Source organism: Lineus longissimus, chromosome 3 (genome assembly GCF_910592395.1).
Source record: "Lineus longissimus chromosome 3, tnLinLong1.2, whole genome shotgun sequence".
NCBI classification, from domain to species: Eukaryota; Metazoa; Nemertea; class Pilidiophora; order Heteronemertea; family Lineidae; genus Lineus; species Lineus longissimus.
In genome coordinates this window covers 9232243-9256981 of record NC_088310.1, presented here as the reverse complement: position 1 = coordinate 9256981, position 24739 = coordinate 9232243, and the positions used below count along the sequence as shown (strand labels likewise).

General features: G+C 40.3%; 2 protein-coding genes across 4 annotated transcripts; one reads left to right on the top strand and one right to left on the bottom strand.

Moving 5' to 3' along the window:
- Positions 1-4430: 4430 nt before the first annotated feature.
- Positions 4431-10199, bottom strand: LOC135484718 (centromere/kinetochore protein zw10 homolog). Its single transcript, XM_064766368.1, has 7 exons — positions 9903-10199; positions 9410-9612; positions 7453-8561; positions 6931-7106; positions 6055-6264; positions 5562-5696; positions 4431-5205 (listed from the first exon to the last, which is right to left on the bottom strand). Exons 1-7 carry the CDS (start codon positions 9946-9948, stop codon positions 4835-4837), a joined length of 2250 nt encoding a protein of 749 aa, XP_064622438.1. The 5' UTR covers positions 9949-10199; the 3' UTR covers positions 4431-4834.
- A 46-nt stretch (positions 10200-10245) lies between these two features.
- On the top strand, positions 10246-23478 carry LOC135485683 (sec1 family domain-containing protein 1-like). 3 transcript variants are annotated; one of them, XR_010446599.1, is made up of 19 exons: positions 10246-10282; positions 11099-11258; positions 11709-11799; positions 12073-12195; positions 12819-12906; positions 13438-13669; positions 14147-14246; positions 14518-14654; positions 15629-15719; positions 15949-16104; positions 16584-16643; positions 16923-16959; positions 17156-17223; positions 18843-18922; positions 19295-19357; positions 19728-19910; positions 20589-20691; positions 21628-22750; positions 22846-23478. XR_010446599.1 is itself a non-coding variant. In XM_064768046.1 (18 exons), exons 1-18 carry the CDS (start codon positions 10252-10254, stop codon positions 21736-21738), a joined length of 1914 nt encoding a protein of 637 aa, XP_064624116.1. In that variant the 5' UTR covers positions 10246-10251; the 3' UTR covers positions 21739-23478. The 3 variants fall into 3 exon arrangements, 1 of the variants encoding a protein (XP_064624116.1); XR_010446598.1 differs by having other exon boundaries at positions 22822-23478; XM_064768046.1 differs by having other exon boundaries at positions 21628-23478.
- The last annotated feature ends 1261 nt before the right edge of the window (positions 23479-24739 follow it).

Genomic DNA, 24739 nt, shown 5'->3' with positions numbered 1-24739 from the left:
CCACCTCTCGATATTTCAAACGTTTTGTATATGATAACCTGAATATCAGGATGCTGATGATTGTTCCTATGCCTCATAAATTCAAATCGTTTTCATAGACCAAGCATATATCATTTGTTATCCTTAACAATAAGGTAATTGGATCGTTTTTATGAAACCATATCAGAGTATTCAAAACAACTGTCTGGCTTAAATGTTTTGCATGAAAATGGTCTGGGTATGTAACTTAATAACTCTAACAATGGAAGAACAGTTTCAGAAATATGGCCCCAGGAACAAACTGAAATAATGATATTATATCTAATGGAATAATTCATAACATTGATTTTGACATGAAGTAACATCAGATGATACTGTTAACTGAGCCTGGAACCCTTGAAAAGCCCTATAACTTCATTATTATTTCCTAACCAATGCCCAGGGACACCATCGAATTAGAATCATTTCTCCTAATGAGTGATCAATGGTTTGAACTGGGGGAACTCAGCTGCACGATTTTATCATGATGAAAAAAATTTACTGCATAAATCCCAAACTAAACAAGTGAAGGCCAATTTACAATTGAAATGTTCAAGCCTTACAATCACACCAAGCTGCTTAAAATTCAGGGCAATCAAATGATCCTGAGGAAATCGGGTGTTATTCTTGGAACATCATTCCGCTTATTTTGAGGCCCTTCACCATTTGTTCTCCCATTTCCCGAAAAAATGGTTACTGCATCCCAAACATATCATGAGACAGGAAGGGGGGGGGACAGTCCTATGTCACAAATTATGCGTATAAAACTGCCTCTCCCGCACCTGAAGCTACAACAATGTACTAACGTACTATATTGCCACAATTACGCCATGTCCATAATCCTGGTAAGGCAAATATATATGAATTATCATCATATCTGATAACAGAATTTGTGAGATCCTAAGGATATCTGACATATGATTCATGAGGAAGTTCTCATAGACAATTGGTTTTCTTGATGAACCAACCCACGGGCGTAGCTCAAGCAATGATTTGTTATCTATTTTCGATCGGAAAACGCCTTATCTGGGACCAGGGACAGGTGGGGAGTAATTGGTTCCGTCCAGTATGATCCAACCATTGATTTATTTAGGATACTGTACTGAACCAGGTAGGTAAGTAGGAAATATTTACCATTCGATCCGACAAGAGCCAATTGATGATAGAAGGACTCATCTGAACTACTTGACCAGATAGATACTTAGGCAAAGCAAATGAGCAATCCTTTTATTTTCACGCTTTTCATATTTTCACGAGTTTTGCATGGGGGGGGGGGGGGTCAAACACTAACTTAAATGGTGCAAAATAACTGATCCTATTGTTCAATAATTGGAAAATCCATCCATTTGTGGAAATTTGACAGCAGTGAAATCTGAAACGGCAAAAATTTACGTGTTTACAGTAACCTTTCAGTTCAAATTGAAGATATGGTCCCTGGATATAATTTAGATAACAGATTTCTGTCTTGGAATTCTGTTATTTCATGTTATTTGAGAAATTTAATCCCGGGACTAAGTTTTTGATGTCAGATCACTACTGGTATGTGTAATTTACTTAATAGATAGGTACTAAGGCTACTAAATCGTGATCACTTCCAATTTCCTAAAGGTCTTACTCTGAACTGACACTTTTAAAAGCTGATCAAATGCGAGAGTGATTTTCAAGTCCCCATTAAGAAGTTGTCAGGACATTTCGGAAATTGGTTGGCTAAAGTGTCTGGAAGTTTTCAGACCACTTCTTTTGTAGAGGTTTTGAGACGCATCTCAGACAGATTGCTCAAGGCTGTTCAGAGGGACACTCATGGGTATACCCTCCTTAAATTCAGAAAAATCTTTGAAATCTACTAGGAATTGGAGTTGAAGTTTCCAATGAAATAATAACATTTTGCCAAATGTTGCATTTTCTGCACAAAATTTTAAAAAATAGGGTATTTTCTTGTGAAATAGACTATAGGTCCTATACACACACTACAGGGTGGCCCATAATTATTTTCCCTCACATAAAGGATACACAATGGAATTCTATTGTCCACAGGAAAATAATTCTGGGCCACCCTGTAGTGCAATTGAAATTGGCATGTACGAAATGTACGGTCCCCACAACAGTACCATTGAAATTCATATTCAACATGTATTTACGTTATTTGAAAATCTCAAATGCAATTTCCGATTTCTAATTTTGAGCAAACTCACCTCGCCTTTGAAGAGTTGTTGCTAATCCTTTCAACAGCCGTAAGCATTCAGGCAAATTAGCCAGTTAGCCGAGGTTATTGGGATTTTTAAACATTTTCTATTTGCTAAAATGATTTTCCGCTAGGCTAACGGAGAACCATTCAACAGATTACATTTTATTGAGTTTCAATAAATTTGCTAGTCGTCCAGCGAACATTTCCAATTTATTTTTGAATGATAGAAATTTCTGGATGATGTGCCGAGCATCCTGGAATAAACTGTCTACATCCAGAGGGCATTTTCACATGATTGCACTTTCAATCTAAAAGTATTATTCTATCTCCCTTTTACAGCTCATCTAAGTGCCACTTGTGAGGCATGTGCCCCCCCCCCCAAACAGTTATTTTCTACAGTAGGATCTCTCTTTATTATGTATCACCTTCAGGACTGACAAATTTCATGGTTCTAGCTATCAGGCTGAATATTTATGAGATATTGACAAAATAAGGTTTTAAAAGACGGCCGCCTGCATCCCAAAAAGTAGGTCAAATGGTGATGATTTTGTAAGTCAAGTCATGTTGTCATAAGACATCCACACACCAAGTTTCAACTTTCTAGACTCAAAAGTGAGCAAACAATTGCCACCATTGTTGACAGATGGACGGCGGATGGACGGCCCGACGGACGGCGGAGCGACGGACGGACGGATGACAGACGACAGACAAGACGTGACATGTCTTTGAATGAGGTTTTTATTCCACATGCTCTAAAATGAACAATATAATGCTGAATAAAGTACAACCCCATTGCATAGAGACAAGTCAGTTAAAATGGAAAACAACCAAATGATATTTTAAACTCAATGACAAACACCTCTACTAAAATAAGTTGAAAACACCACAGAATATGATTGATGCAGAATAGACTGAGGATGTACCAGATAAAATGATCGCCCAGCTCTATGTTTTATTTTTATCTTTGTACTAGCTTTAGCCAAGTCATATAGAATGGAAAACAAACAAATGATATTTTAAACTCAATGACAACCACCTCTACTAAAATAAGTTGAAAACGCACAGAATATGATTGATGCAAAATAGACTGAGGATGAACCTGATCAAAATGATCGCCCAGCTCTATGTTTAATTTTTATCTTTGTACTCGCTGCAGCTATGCAATAATAGGTTGTTTTGACGATCTGCAACACGCAAAATGCTATATTGATCTTGAGCCTGGAGCAACAACCCTGTTATATGACCCAGACATTGCTATTGGCCCCTATCACCATAACACGAATCAAGATCGAATAACAAATACAAAAGTAGATGGGGCAAGTAAAAGTACATGTGGTCGGAAGGATAATTCTCAAAAAGGCCACCATGCGCCTGGAGTCTACCTGCATAAACGTAGGCACATAGGCCAGCAGTACTTTCACCAGGTTCCATGATGGATTTAGGGGAAGGCGTCTGCACCACCTTTTTGGTGGCGATCAACTATTTTTCAAGATGCATCTCGAATATCCAAACGTTTCCTGATCTCAGGATGCCATTTCCAAGGCCATAAATAACTTCTGTCCTCTCTCAGGCCTGCGCCCAAATTTCAGATCCGCTCTATCATGTCTATTGGACCGGCTGATTTTCTCAGATTCTGAATTCTACACCAGTTGTACATTACATCATTGAATAATATGCTTGCTTTTAGAGATGAAGAGACTCAAGTTACCTTTTGAGTAGTATTTCTGCTGATCAAGTCACCTCACCTGGTCAATGTCATCCTATTCAGCCTCCAGAACTGAAATAGACCTAGGCAGGCCCAAACCACAGGGGTTAAACGTTGGTGACTACAAGCATGCTCTTACTGGATCCTCCATACTTCCACCTGTTTTGGAGGGAAAAGGACATGTGGTGTACAGTGCTGCCAGCTATCAAACTGCAGTGGAACTGAAAAGGTCCAGTTGCCAAGGGCAACGATTGCATCTAAAAAGACCACCTCAAATGAAAGACACAGAATCCCAGCGTCATGAAGGTCTGGACGCCTCAGTAGAACCTTGTCATCTTAAACGTCTTGGCTGGTCAAATGGTTGTAGACTGACCTTTGAACGTGACTGAAATTCAGCTGAAATTCCGAGACCACTAATGGATGGACCAGAAATGTCACCAGATTTTTACATCTACATGTATAAAACATTGCCATAAGAAATACAGACAAAATATCATTCTTTTGAATAACTTTATTTGAAGCTAGAGAAGTATTCATGATTATTCTAAATAATGGATGAACAGAAAATCACTTTATAAATATCAAATTGAGAGCTGAGCCTACACTAGGATATTATGCGTTATCACCATAATAACACAGATTAATGAATGAACAGCTTTAAAATAGCCTTCGAATCCATCCTTGATGGTTTATGTAAGCACAGAAGCTCATTTTATACAAGTTTTTAAACATGTACATGTACAACTATTATGAAATTCATTACACAACCTTAACATGTTTAATCAGTATGTATCATCATGCAGTCAACTACAAAGCAAAGTCACTCCCTTAAATTGGTAGAAGTACTAGTGATAACTTACACCAGACTGAAATATATAATCAAAGATGTTTCAATGATCCAAAGTTCGGCAAATTATTTATATTTTTTACTTTATCCTCGAAAGCACAGCCGAACGTCTATCGGTATTCTGAAACAGCGCTCTAATCAGCTGCTTCACTTCGGCCGGAGAGAACTCATTAGCAAGCGGTCCTTTTCCATCAGCCCAACGGTCGGAAATCTCCACCAAGCCGGCATTCAGAACGAGAAGCATTTCTTTGAACTTGTTCCATTTTGGAGTATATTTCTGCAGTGACGCGAGTGCGTTATTTTCTGCGTTCTCCGATTTGAAGTAGCTGCTGGCCCTGTCCACGATGATGGAGAAGAGGCTGTGGAGGAGGGTGGCGTCGTCTGCTGAAATGTCCTCAAGGGCCGTGATACAATTTATTATTTCGACGACTGTGGAATTCAGTAGGGTTCCTGAAGTTATGATGGATAAATGGTCAGAATAATAAAGACAGTGGAAGCAATGTTGTAGATGAGGATCTAGCAGTATGGCCACAGAACTTCTTGTATTTCTGGTAGTGGGATGCAGACCCAAAAGATAAGTGGTGTTGCACAACACTAGATTATCTTTATGGTAGGCCTAATCAATTCTCTTCAACGGTGTCAACTGGAGTCAGTCAACATTGACACTGACTACCCATAGTGTGTAACATTACTATTTCTAATCATACTATTACTGTTTACAGTTTAGTGACAAGAGGTCAACCAAGTACCTTTAGCCAGATCTATCAGAAAACACTTTAGTTTGAGTCAAGGGGGATTGAACCTACCCATTGCTTTGAAGTAGACAGTTTCGGGGAGCACTTCTTGCCAGACATTCTGGAGGTGGGACAGCTGGAACAAGACTTGCTTGACTGCCCTCTCAGATGATTCTGACGAGTCACTTTCAGCCACATTAGTGAAACCTGAAATTGAAGAGGAAAGTTGACAATTAAGTCTGTAATTGTGAATATACAATCAGATATTTTGCATATTGTAGACAATCTAACAGTTCAATGCAGTCTGAAACAGCTGTGGTTGTGTTTTGCGACCGCCCAGGATCGGTGAGTCCAAGACTGAAGATGTCTTACAACGCCATATTTCCCAAAAACCTTAATTCACCTCCGTGATTTCCCTGGCTTTTGATTTCAATATCTCGGACATAGTCTTTTCATAGTGTTTTTGGAGTGGATACCAATCATGTTGTTTGATCCATGTACATGATGCTTTGAAAATGGTCATATTTTCAGTTTTATAAAAAAAAGAAAAATTTCTTGAACATACCATTCGCCCCTTGGAGACACTCCATCAACTGCTCTTTCTGCCTGGACATCTGTCCAAGGAGACAATCGGTGCCAAGTTGTCTGATCATCGGAACGTAATCTAAGAACGTGGCCGTGCCGTGTTGGAGAGATTCTGCCAGCAGCTGCCTGAACTGATGGCCAAGGGTGGTCAGGTTGTGGGCGATATACATGCAGTTGTTGTGGTGAAGGGCTGGAAAAAAAACAAGTCAGATTCTTGAAATATTTTCATGCGTGTCCATATTCTTGTTTGTTATACGACCACCCCAAAAAGAAACTGGCCATACTCCCATAGCTGAATGCAAAAGTTATTCTTTCTACACCAGGGCCCAATTTCTCAAAACAAATTTGGTCACCAACACTGGTGTCTACTGATATGTAATTTTGCGTTTAATCTAATGGACTTCATTGAAGAAAATAACATCTAGTTAAGGTAACGCCAGTGTTCGAGACTAAAAAAAAACATTTTGAATCCTGCATTTAAAACTTCATCCGTAAGTGCCAGCATCTATACACCAGGTTCCCTCCAACTAGCCTAAGTGTAACAGGCGCACCACAAATGACTCAATAGTGTCAACACACTAAATGAGTAACACAGACCCCTCATCATTGGACCTGACATGGAGAAGACGAAAGAAAGGCAAATTTGGATATAAATCTTGAAATTGGTTGAAAGTCTCTAGGAATTTCAAAAACTTTCTGATATAAATCCTGCAATTAGTTGAGTGACTAGAGGAACTTTCAAAACTTTGTCCCAACTCGGGAAGTATGTATTTGGTTCCTTCCAAAACTCCAAAGACTGCCTCCCTCCTTATGCTGATGAAGTGGGCATGCCGGAAACACATTGATGGGGCCTCACCTGCCAACTGAGGTAGTTTAGTTAGACTATCTCGATGGAATGTCGGCACTACTGTGGAGTAAAGCTCAAACATGTTGCGCACAGTATAGAACAGCTGGACTGCACACTGCTGGCTGCTTGTGCAAGCTTCATGGAGCGTCTCATAGGCAAGTGTCACCAGACTTTGGACAGAAACACTGGAGAAGAAAGCAAATTCAGATTAACACAGGATATTTTTTCGAGGACAGATCTTTTACTCATATAAGCGTTCAAGGACATTTGTGTACCCGAAAGGAATTTAGGCACCCAGACATGCCAGATAAAGTAATGTGGACACATTTTTAACTTAACTACCAACCTGTCATGGTTTCACTCCCAGCGGTGTGTAAATTTCGCACTTACTACAAATATAACACCATTTTCAAAATTAACTGTACAACAGATCCCATAATGGACATCAGATCCACACTGCCATGGTGTCGTAAACTTCTCATAGCCTTGTTTAATAGGTACATGGTTTAGGAAACTCCAATAAATACTTACCTGATGAAACACTTTGGCAGTTTGAACGTGCTCCCACTGAGGTGGCCACTCCTATACACCGCCTCTGCTTTTTTCAACCTCTTCGCCTTCTCCTCACTGCCAGGGGCTGAATCTCCCAGCCCCTCTTCCTCCGTCACCAGCACCATGCTGTGAATTTCAGCGGTCATCAAAGTCCGCGCCTTCTGGAGTAAATCTTGGCACTTCTTGTTAGCAAATAGCACATTGATATTACTAACATACTTCACAAGTTCATCATTTTCCTTCCCAATTAGCGCACAGCAGGAGAGTTTCTCCTGAAACTCTTCCGTGGCTTGGACGACTGCTTTATACGGCTCCAAATCACGAGTGTTGGTGGGTATCGACGGTGCCAGACAGTGTTCAATGATCAAACTCAGCATATCTTTGGACAATACCAAACCTAACCTCTGCAGAGTCGTCTGCCCATTTTGCAGGTCAACAGAGAAAATGTATTGCTGAATGAAGTCAAGAACAGCAGTAAGATTACTGAAAGTTTCCTGTGGTGTAGCAACTTTACCAGAGTTTGAACACACCACTTTTAGGCACTGCCCTTTCTTTTTCATCACACTGACAGCACTGTTGCTGTTCAGGATTATCGGTGTAATCACATGCTTTATAAGTTTATATGCAAATTTCTTGAGTTCGATTTGCAGAATATCAACTCGTTCCATCCCCTGGAGGATATTCACCAATAGATTATCACTATCACAAGGACAGCGCACACAGAGGTCAACAACACCAGAATTTGTGTCTCCTTTTTCTGGAACCAACCAAATTACATTATCTTTCCACGTTTCACCGATGTTGTGTTTGAGTGTTTCGCGTTGAACTGTGTACTCGGTTTTTAGCGCACTGAGAATTTTTATGTCCTTTGAGCGATCGTCAACTGGCGAGGCAACCAATTCGTGAATTTTGTCGAGGCTATTTGCACAAGTGACAAACTCATTTTGCGCCAGGGACTTCTTCACAGCTTGTAGGGAGTCGTGGATTTTCACCAGTTTGTCCAGTATGCCAAGGATTCCATTCGACTCTTGCAGCCGACTTGAAAGATCTTGATATTCCGTGGCGGACACATTCAGCTGACTCTGGATCTGAAAAGTTGAGTGATAATGAATCAATACTAGAGAGAGGGAAGAAATGAGAATTCAACAGGAAAATATTAACAAACTGATAACAGTACTGCTAGAAGAGAATTTGGTTGCCCCAGCCCAGGCAGACAATTGTGTACAAAGTTCCAAGACTTGGAAGTTCAGTATTATTAGCTGCCTGGGAAGATGCGGAACAGGTTTTGGCTTGGATGCCACAGGTGACCAGGGCAGTGTCAATTGTAGAATGTGGCAGCACTTACTCAAACAGACCCAAAACACAATGTGGCAAGACAAGTATTAGCTGATAGGAACATCATCATCATACGATCCCACAACTCAGCTATCCTACATTTGTGACTTTCGTAAAAGAATTAACATACAAGTCGTACCATAACCATACTATTCCACTTAGAGAAATGTCATGTCAGTCGGTGGTAGAGCATTTTCAATTGGAGCCCCTCAGCTGTGGAACAAACTTCCTTCAACTGTTAGGAACTGCAGCTCTCTGTTATCTTTCAAGGGACAACTTAAACATTTGCTTTTTAAAGAGGCCTATCAAGCGCTTTGAGCGGCCAGTTAATGGTTGGATACTGCGCTATATAAGACTCGTATTATTATTATTATTATAAATGACAGCAAAACCTAACATGAACATTTTTTCCGGTGGGCTGGTGCAAACCTACAACCAACTTCTAACTTAAAATTTATCACCAGGGAGAAGTCAGATGATGAAGGAACATCTTGTGGGGATGTCTTTTGCCTACTTCTCACTCAGTTCAATTTTTCTCAGTTCTTTTTTTCAATTAAAAAAATGGTTTAACTTGATTCCCAGCACGTAGTATCATGCATACCTCTCTTTCAATTCTCGCTGATAGAGACTGCATATCCTCGGACACAGTTCTGACTTGATTGCTCAACTCCAGAGTGGCCGTCAAGTTCGGGATGAATTCATCATACTCATCATGTAGGGCATGGTACACCTCATATTTGACATCCTCGATTTTTTTTGACAGTTTCCCCATCTTCTGAGAGATGTCTTCTTTTTCACTTTTTCCTGCAACAAATAATTTAAGATTGGTGGTTGAGGTTTTTTGGCTTTGAATGATAGAGGTCCTTGAGATCATGACTTCGGACAATGCAATACGGCATAAGCCAATGTGACCCTCTGTTCCTGGTGAAACGCACAACTCCACTGCACTGGTCAGCGCCCAAACAAACTTCTTTGAAAAGTTAGACACGCTAGTCGCTATTGCAACTATCGTCTTATTGATTTATTATGCGGCTACGACTAGCCTTCCCGAGACAAGATTTTATTATGCTCTGTGATATCGAACGAGAACATACCTGCTGCAGCAAGGACAGCCTGCACAAATGGCCCAACTTCTGCCATATTTTGCACTATGTCAGTTTCTGTCTTTCTGCCTGACTGAAGGTCAAGGTCACAGGTTCTGATATAGTTCACTTTCACTTCAGGCGATTATTTCACAACATTGAAGGTACTGATATACTATTTTACGGTATGGGTAGATGCTCAACACATTCTGCTAATTTCTATACTGCTATTTATGGGTTGCTGCGTTACTTTCGGGGACTTTTAGGTGTTTGCATTGAAAAAATTCGGAAACTCCGCCAAAGTGGGTAGCCTCGTTTTGACAGTGCCACGTCTCTTGCGCATGCGCCACTCAATGCCAACATGGCAGCTACCATTCGAGAAAAGCAAACTGGTACAGCAATATTTCCGTCTATTTTGAGTTTGTCCGTCAAATAATCGACTAAAACCCATTTTTTTCAGAATTGGCACGTTTCATGATTTCTAGAAATATATACTTTTATGCTGAAAATTCCTTGTTCTAACCCGTAATTGAGCCTTTTTCAAACCCATTTCTCTAGTTTCCTTACCCTTGTACATTATCTGTGTACAAAATGCTGTACATACCCACCGGTCCAAGAACCTCGATACTAGCACAGGAAATGGCAAAATTCTAAACTTTTATTTTTATTAGCAACCGTGCGACACATCAGTACAGTTTACTCCTTTTCAAAGGCCAGCCGAGACTGGCTTTTGGTTGCGTCACCGCACTGCGACTGTCAAAATAACTCTGCTCAGTCTGGGCTTCATTCGACAAATAGGCCTAAATGTCTTGTCACTGCCCTATGCCTATTGGCCTCTGTCCGTAAACTATTGGGCCGATTAGTTCAAAATTGGGGTTGTCTTCAACAGTGTCCAGGTTAGATAGAGATTTGCAAATTAAGCAAAAATTTCTCTGGAGTACTGGAAGGCCTACTTTGACAGTTTTTTGGCAGGTCTGGACAGGGGCTGATTTTTTGCTAAAAAATATATATCAAATGAACTTCAACTTTTACCTAGTCCAAAAATCATAAGCCAAGATTTGAGATTCCCCTCTTGGCAGTTGGAATAACCATTTTCACTATATAAAGTCAGAAGATTCAAACATGACATACCATACTGGGGTGACCAGTTTTATAATCATTGCTCTGAGATAAGTTTGTTTCCAATAAAATTCATTCCCTTTTTTCAGCTGCCCTGCGGCGGATGCTGAATTTTAACACGGCCCAGTCGAAGACTTCTTCAACTGAGCCACAATGGAAAGTTCTTGTTTACGATCGCTATGGCCAAGACATCATCTCTCCCTTGATGTCCGTCAGGGAGCTCAGAGATTTGGGTGTCACATTGCATCTGTGAGTTCAAAATCTAAGTCATTACTTGCATCTGTGAGTTCATAATCCAAGTCATTGCTGAGTTCAAATTCCAAGTCATTACACAAATGCACGAGTTAAAATCTACAATGAAGTAAGTAATAAATAAGTTTCAAATTCAATGACGTAAATAATACCATATTATGGTATTACTAATCAATATGAAATGATGTTGAATATTTGCGGTTATTTAGATATATTTCAGTTGTGAAATCTTCTTGTCTTTATCAGATTCGGGGGGGAGGGGGGGGGGTCATTGGTCCCCAACTTTGCTAGACAGTGTTAGACAGTTGGCAGCTATGTACAGTAGATTGTACGCTTTGAATTTGATAGTTGACTGCATTGTGTTGAACATTTTATTGTCTGTCTCTATTGTTACATGTAGTTGATACAATGAATGAAAAGAGTATTATCTGTGCCACATTTTTTCAGTTTGCTCCATACAGACCGAGAGGCTATTCCAGATGTGCCAGCTGTGTACTTTGTTATGCCTACCGAGGACAATGTGCAGAGGATTTGTAGGGTAAGTTGCTTGTTTAGGAAATACAGCCCATTGCAGTGGACAATTCTCGAATACCTTGATACAATGAACCACAGTTTACAGCGCAGAATATGCTATGCACCCACTGTGCCTTGTTTTGATGGCAGCGATGTGGAACTTTCGCAAGCATCATGCAGTTGGCTAGTTGGCTAATTTTTTTCCCAAAACATATATTTCAAATAATATTTTCACCCGGCCTAACCCAAATCCCTCCTCTGTGTTAATACACCTCTGCATGTCCATATTATATTTCAGGATGTGCAGAATCAGATGTACGAATCCTATTTCTTCAACTTCATCTCAGCAATCTCCAGGCAGAGATTAGAAGACATCGCTAACACATCCATACAGTCAAATTCAGTCTCCATGATATCGAAGGCAGGTTCTTATTTGATATGTTCGGGAGGAATCGAAATCTTTGTTTAGTTTATTGCTTTGGCATTGTTGGTTATTGGCTACTTTAAACATTTAATTCCAGAATTCCTTTTGCACAAGATCTGGTATTTTAAGGGGTTTGCGTGAAAGAACTAAGAATTGTTAGTCATAGAGTTTTCAGATTTTGAAACGCTCACGAAATTGGAGTAATAATCAATCCTGTATAGGTTAAAAAGATCTCTGAGCTTATTATATAAATAATAATAAATGTAGAATTTGTAAAGCGCCTTTCCAGGTCACCCTGCTCAAAGCGCTACCTCCTCTATTTTTTGAAGTGAAGATTGAACAAGTGTGTTTTAAGAAGGGATTTGAATTGGGTGAGGGTCTCAGCAGATGTAATTGCTTTGGGGAGTCGATTCCAGAGATAAGGGGCAGCCACAGAGAAACTGCTTGATTTTGAGCGAGGTACAAGGAGACACTTTGAACAGGATGACCTGGTAAGGTGGCTACCTCCAATTGATACATTATAAAACTCGAGAGACAACGCACTTATTACACAGTAATGATATACACTTTGGGTGAAGGCTGCATCCTGTTTCAAATATCCAAATTCTGTATTATTTCAGGTTTTTGACCAATACTTGAACTTCATAAGTCTTGAAGATGATATGTTTGTACTTCGTCATCAGAATAGTGATAGCATATCATATTACTGTAAGTATTCCTTCTCCATGACCTTGAAGAAGAAAGTTTAAACCCTAATGCATTTTACATACCTGTGATAGTATTTCAGCTAGAAATTTGAAAAGGCAGGACAGGAATGGTGCAGCACCCTTTTAATAAATTGCCCCTCCCGTTATTTTATGGAAAATAACATTTTCAATTGTGAAGAGATCAGGATTCTAGCATAAATGCTGGCAGTCACAGTTGTTTTAGTTAATGTTGAAATATATCGATGGCCTAGTGGTTAAGGCGTCCGCCTCTGTACCATAAGGTCGAAGGTTCGAGGCCCGCTGGTAACCTCTTTTCGATGCGGCCGGTTGGTTAGCCACCAGCTAGTTAAATATAGGGTACAAACTGCCTTCTCACCAGGCGCCTGGCATTAGAGATAGGAGTGTGGAAGTAAAGAGTGTCTCATGAGCCAAAGCTGGCTGGCCCTTTCATTTGGGGTGACACTTTTATAAACAAATTTTACTTTACTTTTATATCTGGTGATTGTCAATGTTATTGTTTCCATGTTTTCAGCAATAAACAAGGGAGATGTTAAAGACACCGAAATCGAAGCCATGATGGATACGATCGTTGATAGTCTGTTCTCGGTGTTTGTGACCATTGGTACAATTCCCATCATCAGATGCCCCAAAGGCAATGCTGCTGAAATGGTGGCAGAAAAACTCGACAAGAAATTACGAGAGAACTTGCGAGATGCCAGAAACAGTCTTTTCACGACTGACAGCATTCAGTCCGGACAGTTTTCGTAAGTATTTATAGTAATGTGTTTTGGATAATTCTGTCTTCTGGCAGTTAGGGCAGTCTAAAATTTTAAAACATTTGCATATTTGAACATGATTGCGTCATAGTTGTAAAAAATGTGAGGGATTGAATTCAAAGAGAGGTAGCAGGCCCCGGTAAGCAGAACTGCACCTTCAAATGCTAAACCAGCACTTGCAAGAATGACTTGAGAAAAGCAGAACACAACAGATTAGGCCCCACAGTTTGCTTTTTGAAAGCTATGACCTCTGAGTGTTCAAAACATTTTAAAGTTTGAGTCTGGGTATGTAAGTAAGATGAGGTGAAGACAAGTCAGCAATGGACCAATTAGTCTGGTTCTATGATAAAAGGTGACAATGATCATATTCCAGAACATATAGAACCTTGTTATTGAATGAATAATAGATACCTTAATAGTGACTGACTGCAGTGATGTTGTAATGTTTTCTGTTTTAATTTTTAGGTTTCAAAGACCATTACTTGTGATATTAGATAGAAACATAGACTTGGCCACGCCTTTTCATCATACTTGGACCTACCAAGCTCTAGTCCACGATGTTTTGGTAAGGAAAGTTCGAGTTCAAGAGTACCTAATTTTTTGTGCAAAACTGTTGTGCCTTCATTTTGTCTTGTCGTATGCTGATTGTATGTCTGGTTAAAATTAACAATCCCAGATCGGAAATGACGTCGTTTGATCGCATTCCATTATGAATTCTCTGAAAAATTGCCCTTGTATCGTCAGTTGATGGCTTTTTTTGGCTGTGATGAGGGATCTTAATTAAACTCGTTCTATATACCTATGAAAAAATGCATTGTGTTTAATTTGCATTGCAGGATTTGAAACTAAACCGTGTTGAAATCGAGGAGTGTACAGATTCTAAGTCAGCTGGAGGTGCGGCAAGACCGAAGAAGAAGAAGAAACAATATGATCTGAGTACGAGTGATCGGTTTTGGATGACACAGAAGGGCAAGTAAGTGTCTGATGGGGGTCAATATTCATTATTAACTACAGTAGAACCTCTCTATTAAGGACACCCTCGGTTCTGACACGTGTTGTCCTTAAAGGGTAACTCGTGTCAAATGTCACCATATAATGTTTTAGCTGTTTTTGACAAATGACTACATCACTTTCTCATAAATCGGTAAGGTTTTCGAATCGAAATGCACATTTTCTAGAAATTGATGGTTTAATCCCGCCCGGACGGCTCGCTTCGATGCCGTTTTCGTTGATGACGTCACAACATGAACATTTTCGCGGTCGCAGTGGTTTACATTCAGCGATTTTATAATAAATCTAATCAAAAATGGAAAATTTGAGCTTTACATTTGTGATCAACAATTAAAAACGGACGTATTTCCGCAAAGTTGTAAATCACATCATAGTATCACTTTAATAGACTCCAAGGTGTCCTGAGCAGAGAGGTCAAGTTGAATGGAAACAACCAAACTAGTGTCCTTAATAGAGAGGTGTCCGCTAAGGGAGGTTCCGCTGTAGTTAACTCTTTCACTGCAAGCATCGCAATTTTACAAAACTTTCAAAACTTTCAAAAAAATTTACCGAGATAGACTTTTGAGGTTGGTCTGAAGAAGTTTGTGTTGGTCTATCTTTTCCCAAACCAAGCCACTGTAACTGTAGGGCCATTTGAAAGATTTAGAACAACTTTATTGAGTGATATTTTGCACCCAAATCACGACTTTTCACCCCAACATCCACCTGAAAGATACCAAAAAACACTAAACATTATTGGTTCAAGGCCAGTTCATTTACTAAAGCCATTACATGGTTGGTATGGACATCTAGGTCGTAAAATGTGAACTGACATTGGTAAAAACCTAACAGTACATGTACATGTACATGATTGTATACATACATGTTTGGCAATGATGCCACAGCCAGAGAATGGGAAAATTGAAAAAGTAACAACTTTACACCGTTCTCTTGCAGTCCTTTTCCACAAGTTGCGGAGTCTGTTCAAGAAGAACTTGAATCCTATAGGACACAAGAAGACGAAGTTAAACGGTTAAAAACTGCCATGGTGAGAATGACATATTTTTCATGAAATTCCGTTAAGGAAAATTAAATAAGTGTGTTATATTGGGAGATAGAAAGTATTTTGTCCCTCGAGTTTGGAATAATGGTCGGTTCCATTATTATTTCTTGGTGTCATTTAGGCTCATTGTCTGTGCGACATGCGTCTGGTTTTGCTGTGCCAGGTCGCCATTAAAAATTTATTTTTGTAACAGTGTAGATCTTATTCATTTCAGGGTTTGGAAGGAGAAGATGACTCTGCCATCAGCATGCTTTCAGACAACACAGCCAAGTTAACGTCGGCAGTCAGCTCGTTACCGGAGTTACTCGAGAAAAAAAGACTAATAGACATGCACACGAATATTGCAACAGCACTTTTAGAACATATAAAGGTGTGTTGAGCATTTAAAATTCCTTGATTCTTTTTATCATTAGTATTATAAGAAATTTATTCATGTCGATGAATTTACATTTCTGACTTGAAATGAGTGTTGGCAGACGGTGAGTTAACCAACTTGCGTTTGTTAAGGTGATCTGCTCATTTTGTATTTTGTGCAAACTTGTCGAGGAACCACGGAGGTGGAGTGGCTGGGGTCTCTGACTAGCTGTAATGAGGTCCTTGGTTCGATCCCCACTGTCGGCGTGCGACTCTGGACAGGTCCCTTACAGGCCTATCGACTCCACCCAGGTCTATCAATGGGTATCAGTCGCAAATGCTCAGGTTTTAGCTGTAGCGCTGATTAAGGGGTTTTAGCTTAAACAGTTAAACTGGGGAATGAATGTAAAGCGCTTCGGAAATGTTGTACAAGTATTATAAAAGCCTGATTTGATTTTAAGAACTATCCTTATATTTACATTTCTTAACTTTCAGGCTAGGAAATTAGATATTTATTTTGAAACTGAAGAGAAGATGATGAGTAAATCATTGCTGGTAAGTCTACTCGTTAATAAATATCAAATGATAGATAGAAGATACCTCACTTGTCAACTCTCATCGTGTGTTGATCATCTTTCTGTGGCTTGACAAATACATACCAGGAAATGTTTGCGAAGCCTAAAATTCTTGAGTTTGCTAATTTTCATTTGGCGCCAATTAACTAATTGCCACGTTTCATCTTGTGTGTACACTTTGCTATCGAAGCAAGATAAGAGAATATATCCTTGCTGCTACTGACTGTGCTATTTGTTGAAAGATTGCTGTATTTTTCAGGATAAATCTTTAATGGACATAATATCAGACCCAGAAGGTAAGCAGACTATAAATTGGCATCCTAAGCATAGGAAAAAACGAAAAGTTAGAGCGCTATGAAAAGTTTCTCAATATTGCTGATTGAACATTAATTCATGATTTCAACTTGAGGGTCAAGTCTCATTCCGTGAACCGTGGGTTTAGATGTGATCTTCCCTAGATATTTCTAAACTATATTTTTCCTTTCTTTGCAGCCGGCAAACCAGAAGACAAGGTTCGGCTATTTATCATTGCTCTAATCTGCGGACCACCGATGACTGACGTGAGTATTTACAGAACTCGTAACTCGACATACCCAATGGGAAATCAGTGGCATAGTAGACAGACCTTGGGGCTAATAATCAGGAGCTTTAAGTTTGACTCCCGGGTGGTTCACTATTTTTATGGGCCCCAGACCACACAGTCTGGGGACCATATTGATATTGCTGGAATTCTGCATTCTATCTGTTACCAAACTTTAGTGTGAGTGTTCTCTGAAACAGCTGAACAAACCAAAAATCTTTCACCCCAAACCCACCAAGCATACCCCCATCCAAGGGACGTCACTAAAGACTTTTCAAAATTTCGGCTCATTTTGATGTTATTGACGCTTTTATGCTGAGATTCGTCTGATCGTCTTCTCCCAACATGCCGAAGTCGCGATTCAATCTGACATGTGCTGTGACATGCGCAGAGGCGAGACGCTGATACATTAGCATAAGCTCCGCCCCGTCATAATGACGTCATTATTCTCAGGAGTTGGTCGAGCGATGGGACGATGGAGGTATTATAAAGAAACCCAATTCGATTCATGGACTATCGCAAAACGATTTTTCAAAACTCAGAATATTTCGATGCTTTAGATGCGTTTTTATGACTCCAGCTCCTCCCTCTCTGGGAGCTGGAGTTAGTATTGTTTTCGCTCAGGTTTCTCGTCCAATCACGTGACCTCTCCAACACTCGATAATGCACTCTTTTCGTCCACGTTTTAGGCCAATCTTCGGCATGAACATGAAATCTAATAAGCGCAGTACTTAAATCAGATGTTTCTCTCGCCTTGAAAACATTCCTGGGTAAAATCCATTGAGATTAGCCGAGTTAATCTACTTTTTCCGTGATTAAAATCTCTGCCGCTGAATTCTATAAATAGAAACTATTAACATCGCGGCAGTGTGGTTCCCATTGTGCGCCCTCCCACTTCACACCATGTCTGCAAGTTTTACGGAGAGGGAGGGCGTGCGGTAAGAAGAATGGCCAAAATGACGTCACGTTTTCCTGGCAATGCCTCTTGCCGGACCAGTCAAGCATTGGGAAAGCATCTTTAATTCTCAATGCTATTTCAATTTCATCTCAAACATGTCTTTTTACAGACCCACCCCTTACACAGACAATGGGTAACATCAAGTCTTCTGTTTTCAAAGTGTTGGAGAAAGTGTTTTAGGCCTACCTCAGTAGCTGAACTGATAAAACACTGTCCAAGATCAGCAAAGCAGCAACTGAGAATGGTGTCAACAATGTTTTTAACAGAAACAAGCCTCAAACACTTTCCCCAACACTTTCAAACCCAAGACTTTACCTCACCCAGTGAGTGATGCACTCTGAACTATACTTACCAAGAACTGTCTCCACCCTCATTCTCTGGCTAGGATAATGTAATCCATACAACAGTTTACTATCGCTAGGATAACCCAATGCTCCCTCCATCCAATACTCGGGGGCCCATTTAATTTGCTGTTAAGCAGATTTCTCAATCTAGTTTCGTCTTTGTGTTCTTGAGCAAGACACTTCACCATAAATTGCTTCATCCTTCACATGAGACATAAAAACAACCTTAATCATAGTCACTAGTAGTTCTCCTGTTTTGTCTCATCTGAAATTAAGATGTGTGTCCTCTGGTTACAGGCTGAGATCGACCAATATGGTGCTGCCCTGCAGGCTGCTGGTTGTGATATATCAGCCATGCAGTATGTCAAGAGGTGGAAGTAAGTGTGGCTATCGGATGTGTGTATGGCTATCAGATGTGTTTCTTGATGGAAAGTCTAGAGAAGAATTCCCCAATATTCTTACCGCAAAAACTATCTAGTTTAGTTGTCACTTTGAGCAACAACTTGCAAGCCAATGTGGAATTGCACTTTGGTTCAGCAGTGAAGAAAAATGAAGGTCTAGAGGTTACCATTGTCAGGTGACTGGTTGTTTCCATTCAATTTGACCACTCTAATCAGGACACCTCTCTATTAAGGACAGCACTGGTCAGTCCCGAGGGTGTCCTTAATGGAGAGGTTCTACTGTAAATAGCAGGGCCCTTTAAGCAATAATTTAGTGATACTATTTCAAATGTATCATCCATATTTCAGAGCCTATTCCAAAGTGCAGGCGGCACCGAGTGCCTATGGTGGAGGTGGTACGAAAACAGTGGGGTAAGTTTGAGACCAGGTACTCTTGTTCATAGATAGATAAGATAAGGCCCCTTACTCCCAGTAAAGAGGTCATAATTTGAGTAAAATGTTTGCATCTGAGGGGAGGCGGATTATTAATTCATACCTGTTGTAAAGCTCTGCACTAATGAGCAATTTAAATCGTTTAATAAATTGTCTGCAGGTAAAACCGGTGATCACTGCGATCACCAATTCTTGTCGCCGGGACCTGGGATGACCACCGCGAATGAGTGATTTTTGTTTCATGCAATTTAAATCGCAGGCAGTAGCAATTTAATATCACTCATTTGCGGGGCGCTTTAAACCATTTGTTTTTCAATAACAATGAAAATCTTTTCGTTCATTCGTCTAGGATGTTTTCTAAACTGATGTCTCAGGGTTCCCAGTTTGTTATGGAAGGTGTGAAGAACCTAGTGGTGAAGAAGCACAACCTTCCCATTACGAGAGTCGTTGATGCTCTCATGGAGATGAAGTCTTATCAAGATACAGATGATTTTCGATACTTTGATCCAAAGCTCCTCAGGGTCACAGACAGGTGAGTTGTCGATATCAGTGACCTGGAATGCCGTGTCCCCGTAGTGCCTCATACATCACCACAGGGGAAAGGGTAGTCGGTCATGGTTGTTGAAGAGTTGAAGAGGCCAAAATGCACTACCAAGTACCTGTGCAATGTGAAAATCCACCGTTATGCGCTTGCACAGACAAAGCTTCATCATCGAGAGAAGACTAACCAGCCAAGATTTGGTGGGGTCCTGTAAGTTGATAGCGGCTTGAAAACACGGACGACTCATACCCTTACCAAAAAAAGGTTTATTTGGCCGATCTTCATTTAAATGCCCGTGTGGTTGAGCGTGTATGCACTTGTTTGCCAATTCACATCCAGTCTGAAAAGAACCCTTGGGACCATTTGAAAAGAGTAGGGAAATCTGCAAAATCTTCTATCTCAAATCTTGCCTTGGCCATGTTGGCCAACATCACAACTTGTCCAGCAGAACACGGGAGTGCAGCCCAAAGCATCTACCAGTGCCAGAACTTCCCCGGAGTCGAACAACCTAATGAATTTCTGGTGATGTTCCATACTGTTTGAAACAGTAACATGATGAACAACAATTTCATTTTTAGAATGAGTGTCATTTCAGAGTGAACGACTTGAGGCGTGTTTACATGTACTTTCATTGCGGATCGATTATCACATCGTTCTTTTATTTTATAGTGCATCGATACCAAGGAATCGGTCACCATTTCAAGAGGCTATGGTGTTTGTAGTGGGTGGAAGTAATTACATTGAGTACCAGAATCTAGTGGATTATGTCAAGGTGGGTCACCAATCTGGGAACTGAATAATCTTGTGATTTTTTCTTTGGTCGAGGCATGACTAGTAAAATGAGTGTACATGTATCTGCAGTATCCGATTCATGCCCTGTAGTTGAATATATATGTAGTTTATACCATAGTTCAACAATGCGTCCACTTGGCACAGTGAGCTATCAAATCGGGACTTTCTGTAACCGTCGACATTGTGAAGTTTTCGAGTTTAGTAATGTCGACTGTATAATTATAGACCCCACATACAACAAATGTGGGGTCTATATTGAGATTACTAGGAGAAGGTACTAGGCTTCTGCATTCTTCCCAGGTTTAGTTATGGAGGTAGTCCAGCAAAACTGCTATTTCAACTGAAAAACTGTCACCCCTGTCCCATCAAACTAAACTCGATCTAGTGCACCTGGCAAAGATTGTTTCGAAATTCGGATAATTTTGATGACTTTGAAGTGTTTTTATGCGCCGATTTTCTGATTTGCTTTCAAATCTCCAAGGCGATTCTGTCAATCACACGTACATTAGCATAAGCTCCGCCCCGTAATGGTGACGTCATATCCTCATGCATCATAGCAGCTGTATCTCTCTGCCGAAGTGGCGAGCTGTCGAGTATTTTTAGCAAAGAACAACGGTTGAATGTAGGAATAAAATAAAGGAATAGCCTTAAATGCTTATCGATGATCCATCCTGCCCATCTGAAAAGGTTAGGGTGCTGTTTAAATGTTATTGAGCATGGGATTTTGAGAAAGCGCGAGCGTGTTTGTCCGGAAATAGATCATCCGCGAAACAGAATAGACTTCACTCCTCCAAACGTGTACTGTGTGGGCCCGTGGGGGCTATCGAATTTGCTGACAAGCAAATTTCAAATTTCTAGTTATGTTGTATCATTACAAGCGGTCAAAACTATTATATCCACCTCTCCTCTCTTTCAGTACAAGTCTGGAGTTTCGGCCAAGAAGATCACATTCGGTGCAACGGAGCTTCTCACTGCAAATCAATTCTTGAGACAATTAAATCAACTCGGAGAAGAGATGAACTCTTAAAGATGATTACAATGTTTGGTTACTCGTCAAGGGTACCTTGCAGAATGTGAGATGCTACCTGAAACGAGGGTGCCTTGCATTCTGTAGTAATGTAAAGCAGGAAATATTCTATACTCCATATCACGAAAAATGGCCCTTTGATTTTTTGGCGATTTCGCACAGAAAATGAAATATTTGAACTAAATTTTATATGTCGTCTTAAACTTCAAAGTCTGAAGTATCTGAAAATACTTACATTCCCAGAATTGAACAAAGAACCAGCAATTTCAAAGGAAGTACTGGATAATTTTCCCTGCTATTTTAGGCTGTATTTGCGTGCTGTGCCATTTTTTTCGTGAACTGGAGAATAGGTTGTCAGTTCAGATATTTATATGTGCTTCCAATTATGTATGCTCTCTTGTTTGAGGTAACATCTCTCCTTCAGCAAAGGTTACAAAACAGTGTAACTTCAATAACCCTTTGAAGCCTTTGGATCAGTGCCAGGATCGGCAGAAGTTGGAAGAAAATCTTCGAAATTTTGTATCCAGTTATACATGCACAGGAAGAAGAATAAACTCCAACATACTTTATATTCATGAACGACGTTTAACAAGAACAAAAATCTGGAAATTTTATGAAAACTTCTGCCATTCGTGGTACTGATTCACAGTCCACAAAGGTGTACTGGGTACCTCGGTTTTTCAGTGACAGATGGGGGAAGTTGTTTTCAAACGAAACAATGTAAACTCTCATGCCTATATTTCATCCATAAGCAATGGATGCAAAACAACTTTGGATGGTGTTTCAGGCATTGCGTGATATGAATAAAGACCAATAAATGTTTTTACTGAAATTTTGTACAGGAAGACCAGGTGTAAATGTACAGGAAGACCAGGTGTAAATGTACAGAAAGACCAAGGGTAAATGTACAGGAAGACCAGGTGTAAATGTACAGGAAGACCAGGTGTAAATGTACAGGAAGACCAGGTGTAAATGTACAGGAAGACCAGGTGTAAATGTACAGGAAGACCATGTTTAAATGTACAGGAAGCCCAGGTGTAAATGTACAGAAAAGACCAGGTGTAAATGTACAGAAAAGACCAGGTGTAAATGTACAGGAAAGACCAGGTGTAAATGTACAGGAAGACCAGGTGTAAATGTACAGGGAAGACCAGGTGTAAATGTACAGGAAGACCAAGTGTAAATGTACAGGAAGACCAGGTTTAAATGTACAGGAAGCCTGTAGTCCTTGTTTCATATCACACATTGATGTGATTTGTTCCGACTTTCATGAGCAGCATAAATCGAGTTGGATTATGGTGTTTTGGGTGCCTGCAATAAACGTACAAGAGGTAAGTGATGCCTTTTGGGGAGACATGTCAGGCAGTGTCCTTTATAGAGAGGTGTCCGCTAAGGGAGGTTCCACTGTAGACGAAGAGTTTCATCACAAACACAATGTACATGCCGAATCCTCTATTTTGGAGAGCCTTCAGATGTTCATTGATCTTGCTTTAGAAATTTGCTTTTATCCAAATGAAAGGTATCCTATACATGTACATTTACTTTGGGATTGCATGTATTGAGGTGCTCGGGAATTGGCCATGTGACTTTTAGGAGAAAAATCCTGTGGTCAGTACATTGTGTGTGAAAACGTGTACCTAATATTATGTTGATGGTTATTCTTTACCATTTGGAATGTAAGGAAACAAAACTATTATATGTATTTATGTAAATGTAAATAAAGTCTCAATACAGTTATTCTATTGTTTGTTGTTGTCCTTATGTGACCAAGAACCGTGAGTACAAAGATTGAGACACACACACACTTGGCCGAGAGTCGAACTCACGACCTCCTGATCATGAGGCCGACTCTCTTCCACTGAGCTACCGCTGCCCCAGATCCGCAGATTGAGACCACAGCCAGGTTTATATAAGAGACATAGGCCTGGTTGTGTAGTATAGCCATAAATAGAAAATCGAATGCTAAGTAGGAGAAGAATATGTCATCTTTTGGGATGACCTGGTGTCCAGGATACAGGCATGGACTCGCTCACTCACTCCTGCAACTTGACATTTCTATGTAGTTATTGTTTTGGCTCTATATACCCATCTCAGACTGGTAAAATGTCTAACATGGAGAGATTCCAGGGTTGTTTAATTCTCTTTATCCCAGGCCTCATGAGGACAATGTCACAACCATCATTGTTTTGGCTCTATATACCCACTTCCGACTGTTATTATATTCATCATTGCTGGGTTGGGTGGAGAGATTCCATGGTTGTTGGATTCTCTTTATCCCAGGCTCCATGAGGACAATGTCACAACCATCATTCTTTTGGCTCTATATACCCACCTCCGACTGGTATTATAACATTGCTGGGTTGGGTGGAGAGATTCCATGGTTGTTGGATTCCCTTTATCCCAGGCTCCATGAGGACAATGTCACAACATATCCACTTCCGCCTGTTATTATGGCTAACATTGCTGGGTTGGGTGGAGAGATTCCATGGTTGTTGGATTCCCTTTATCCCAGGGCTCATGAGGACAATGTCACAACCATTCTTTTGGCTCTATATACCCACTTCCGACTGGTATTATGTCTAACATTGCTGGGTTGGGTGGAGAGATTCCATGGTTGTTGGATTCCCTTTATCCCAGGGCTCATGAGGACAATGTCACAACCATCATTGTTTTGGCTCTATATACCCACCTTTGACTGGTATTGTGTCTAACATTGCTGGGTTGGGTGGAGCGATTCCATGGTTGTTGGATTCCCTTATCCCAGGGCTTAAAAGGACAAAGTCACAACCATAATGTCAGGACAAGACACCTTGAAATTGATGAAGGGATTTTTCGAGTTTTTGGGACAGGCAAGCGTGATCTTGGTAGTTACCATCCATACCTACTGAACAGTGAAGAGATTGCCCAAGTTATGGGGACAGGCAAGTGTGATCTTGGTAGTTACCATCCATACCTAATGACCAGTGAAGGGATTGCCCAAGTTGTGGGGACAGGCAAGCGT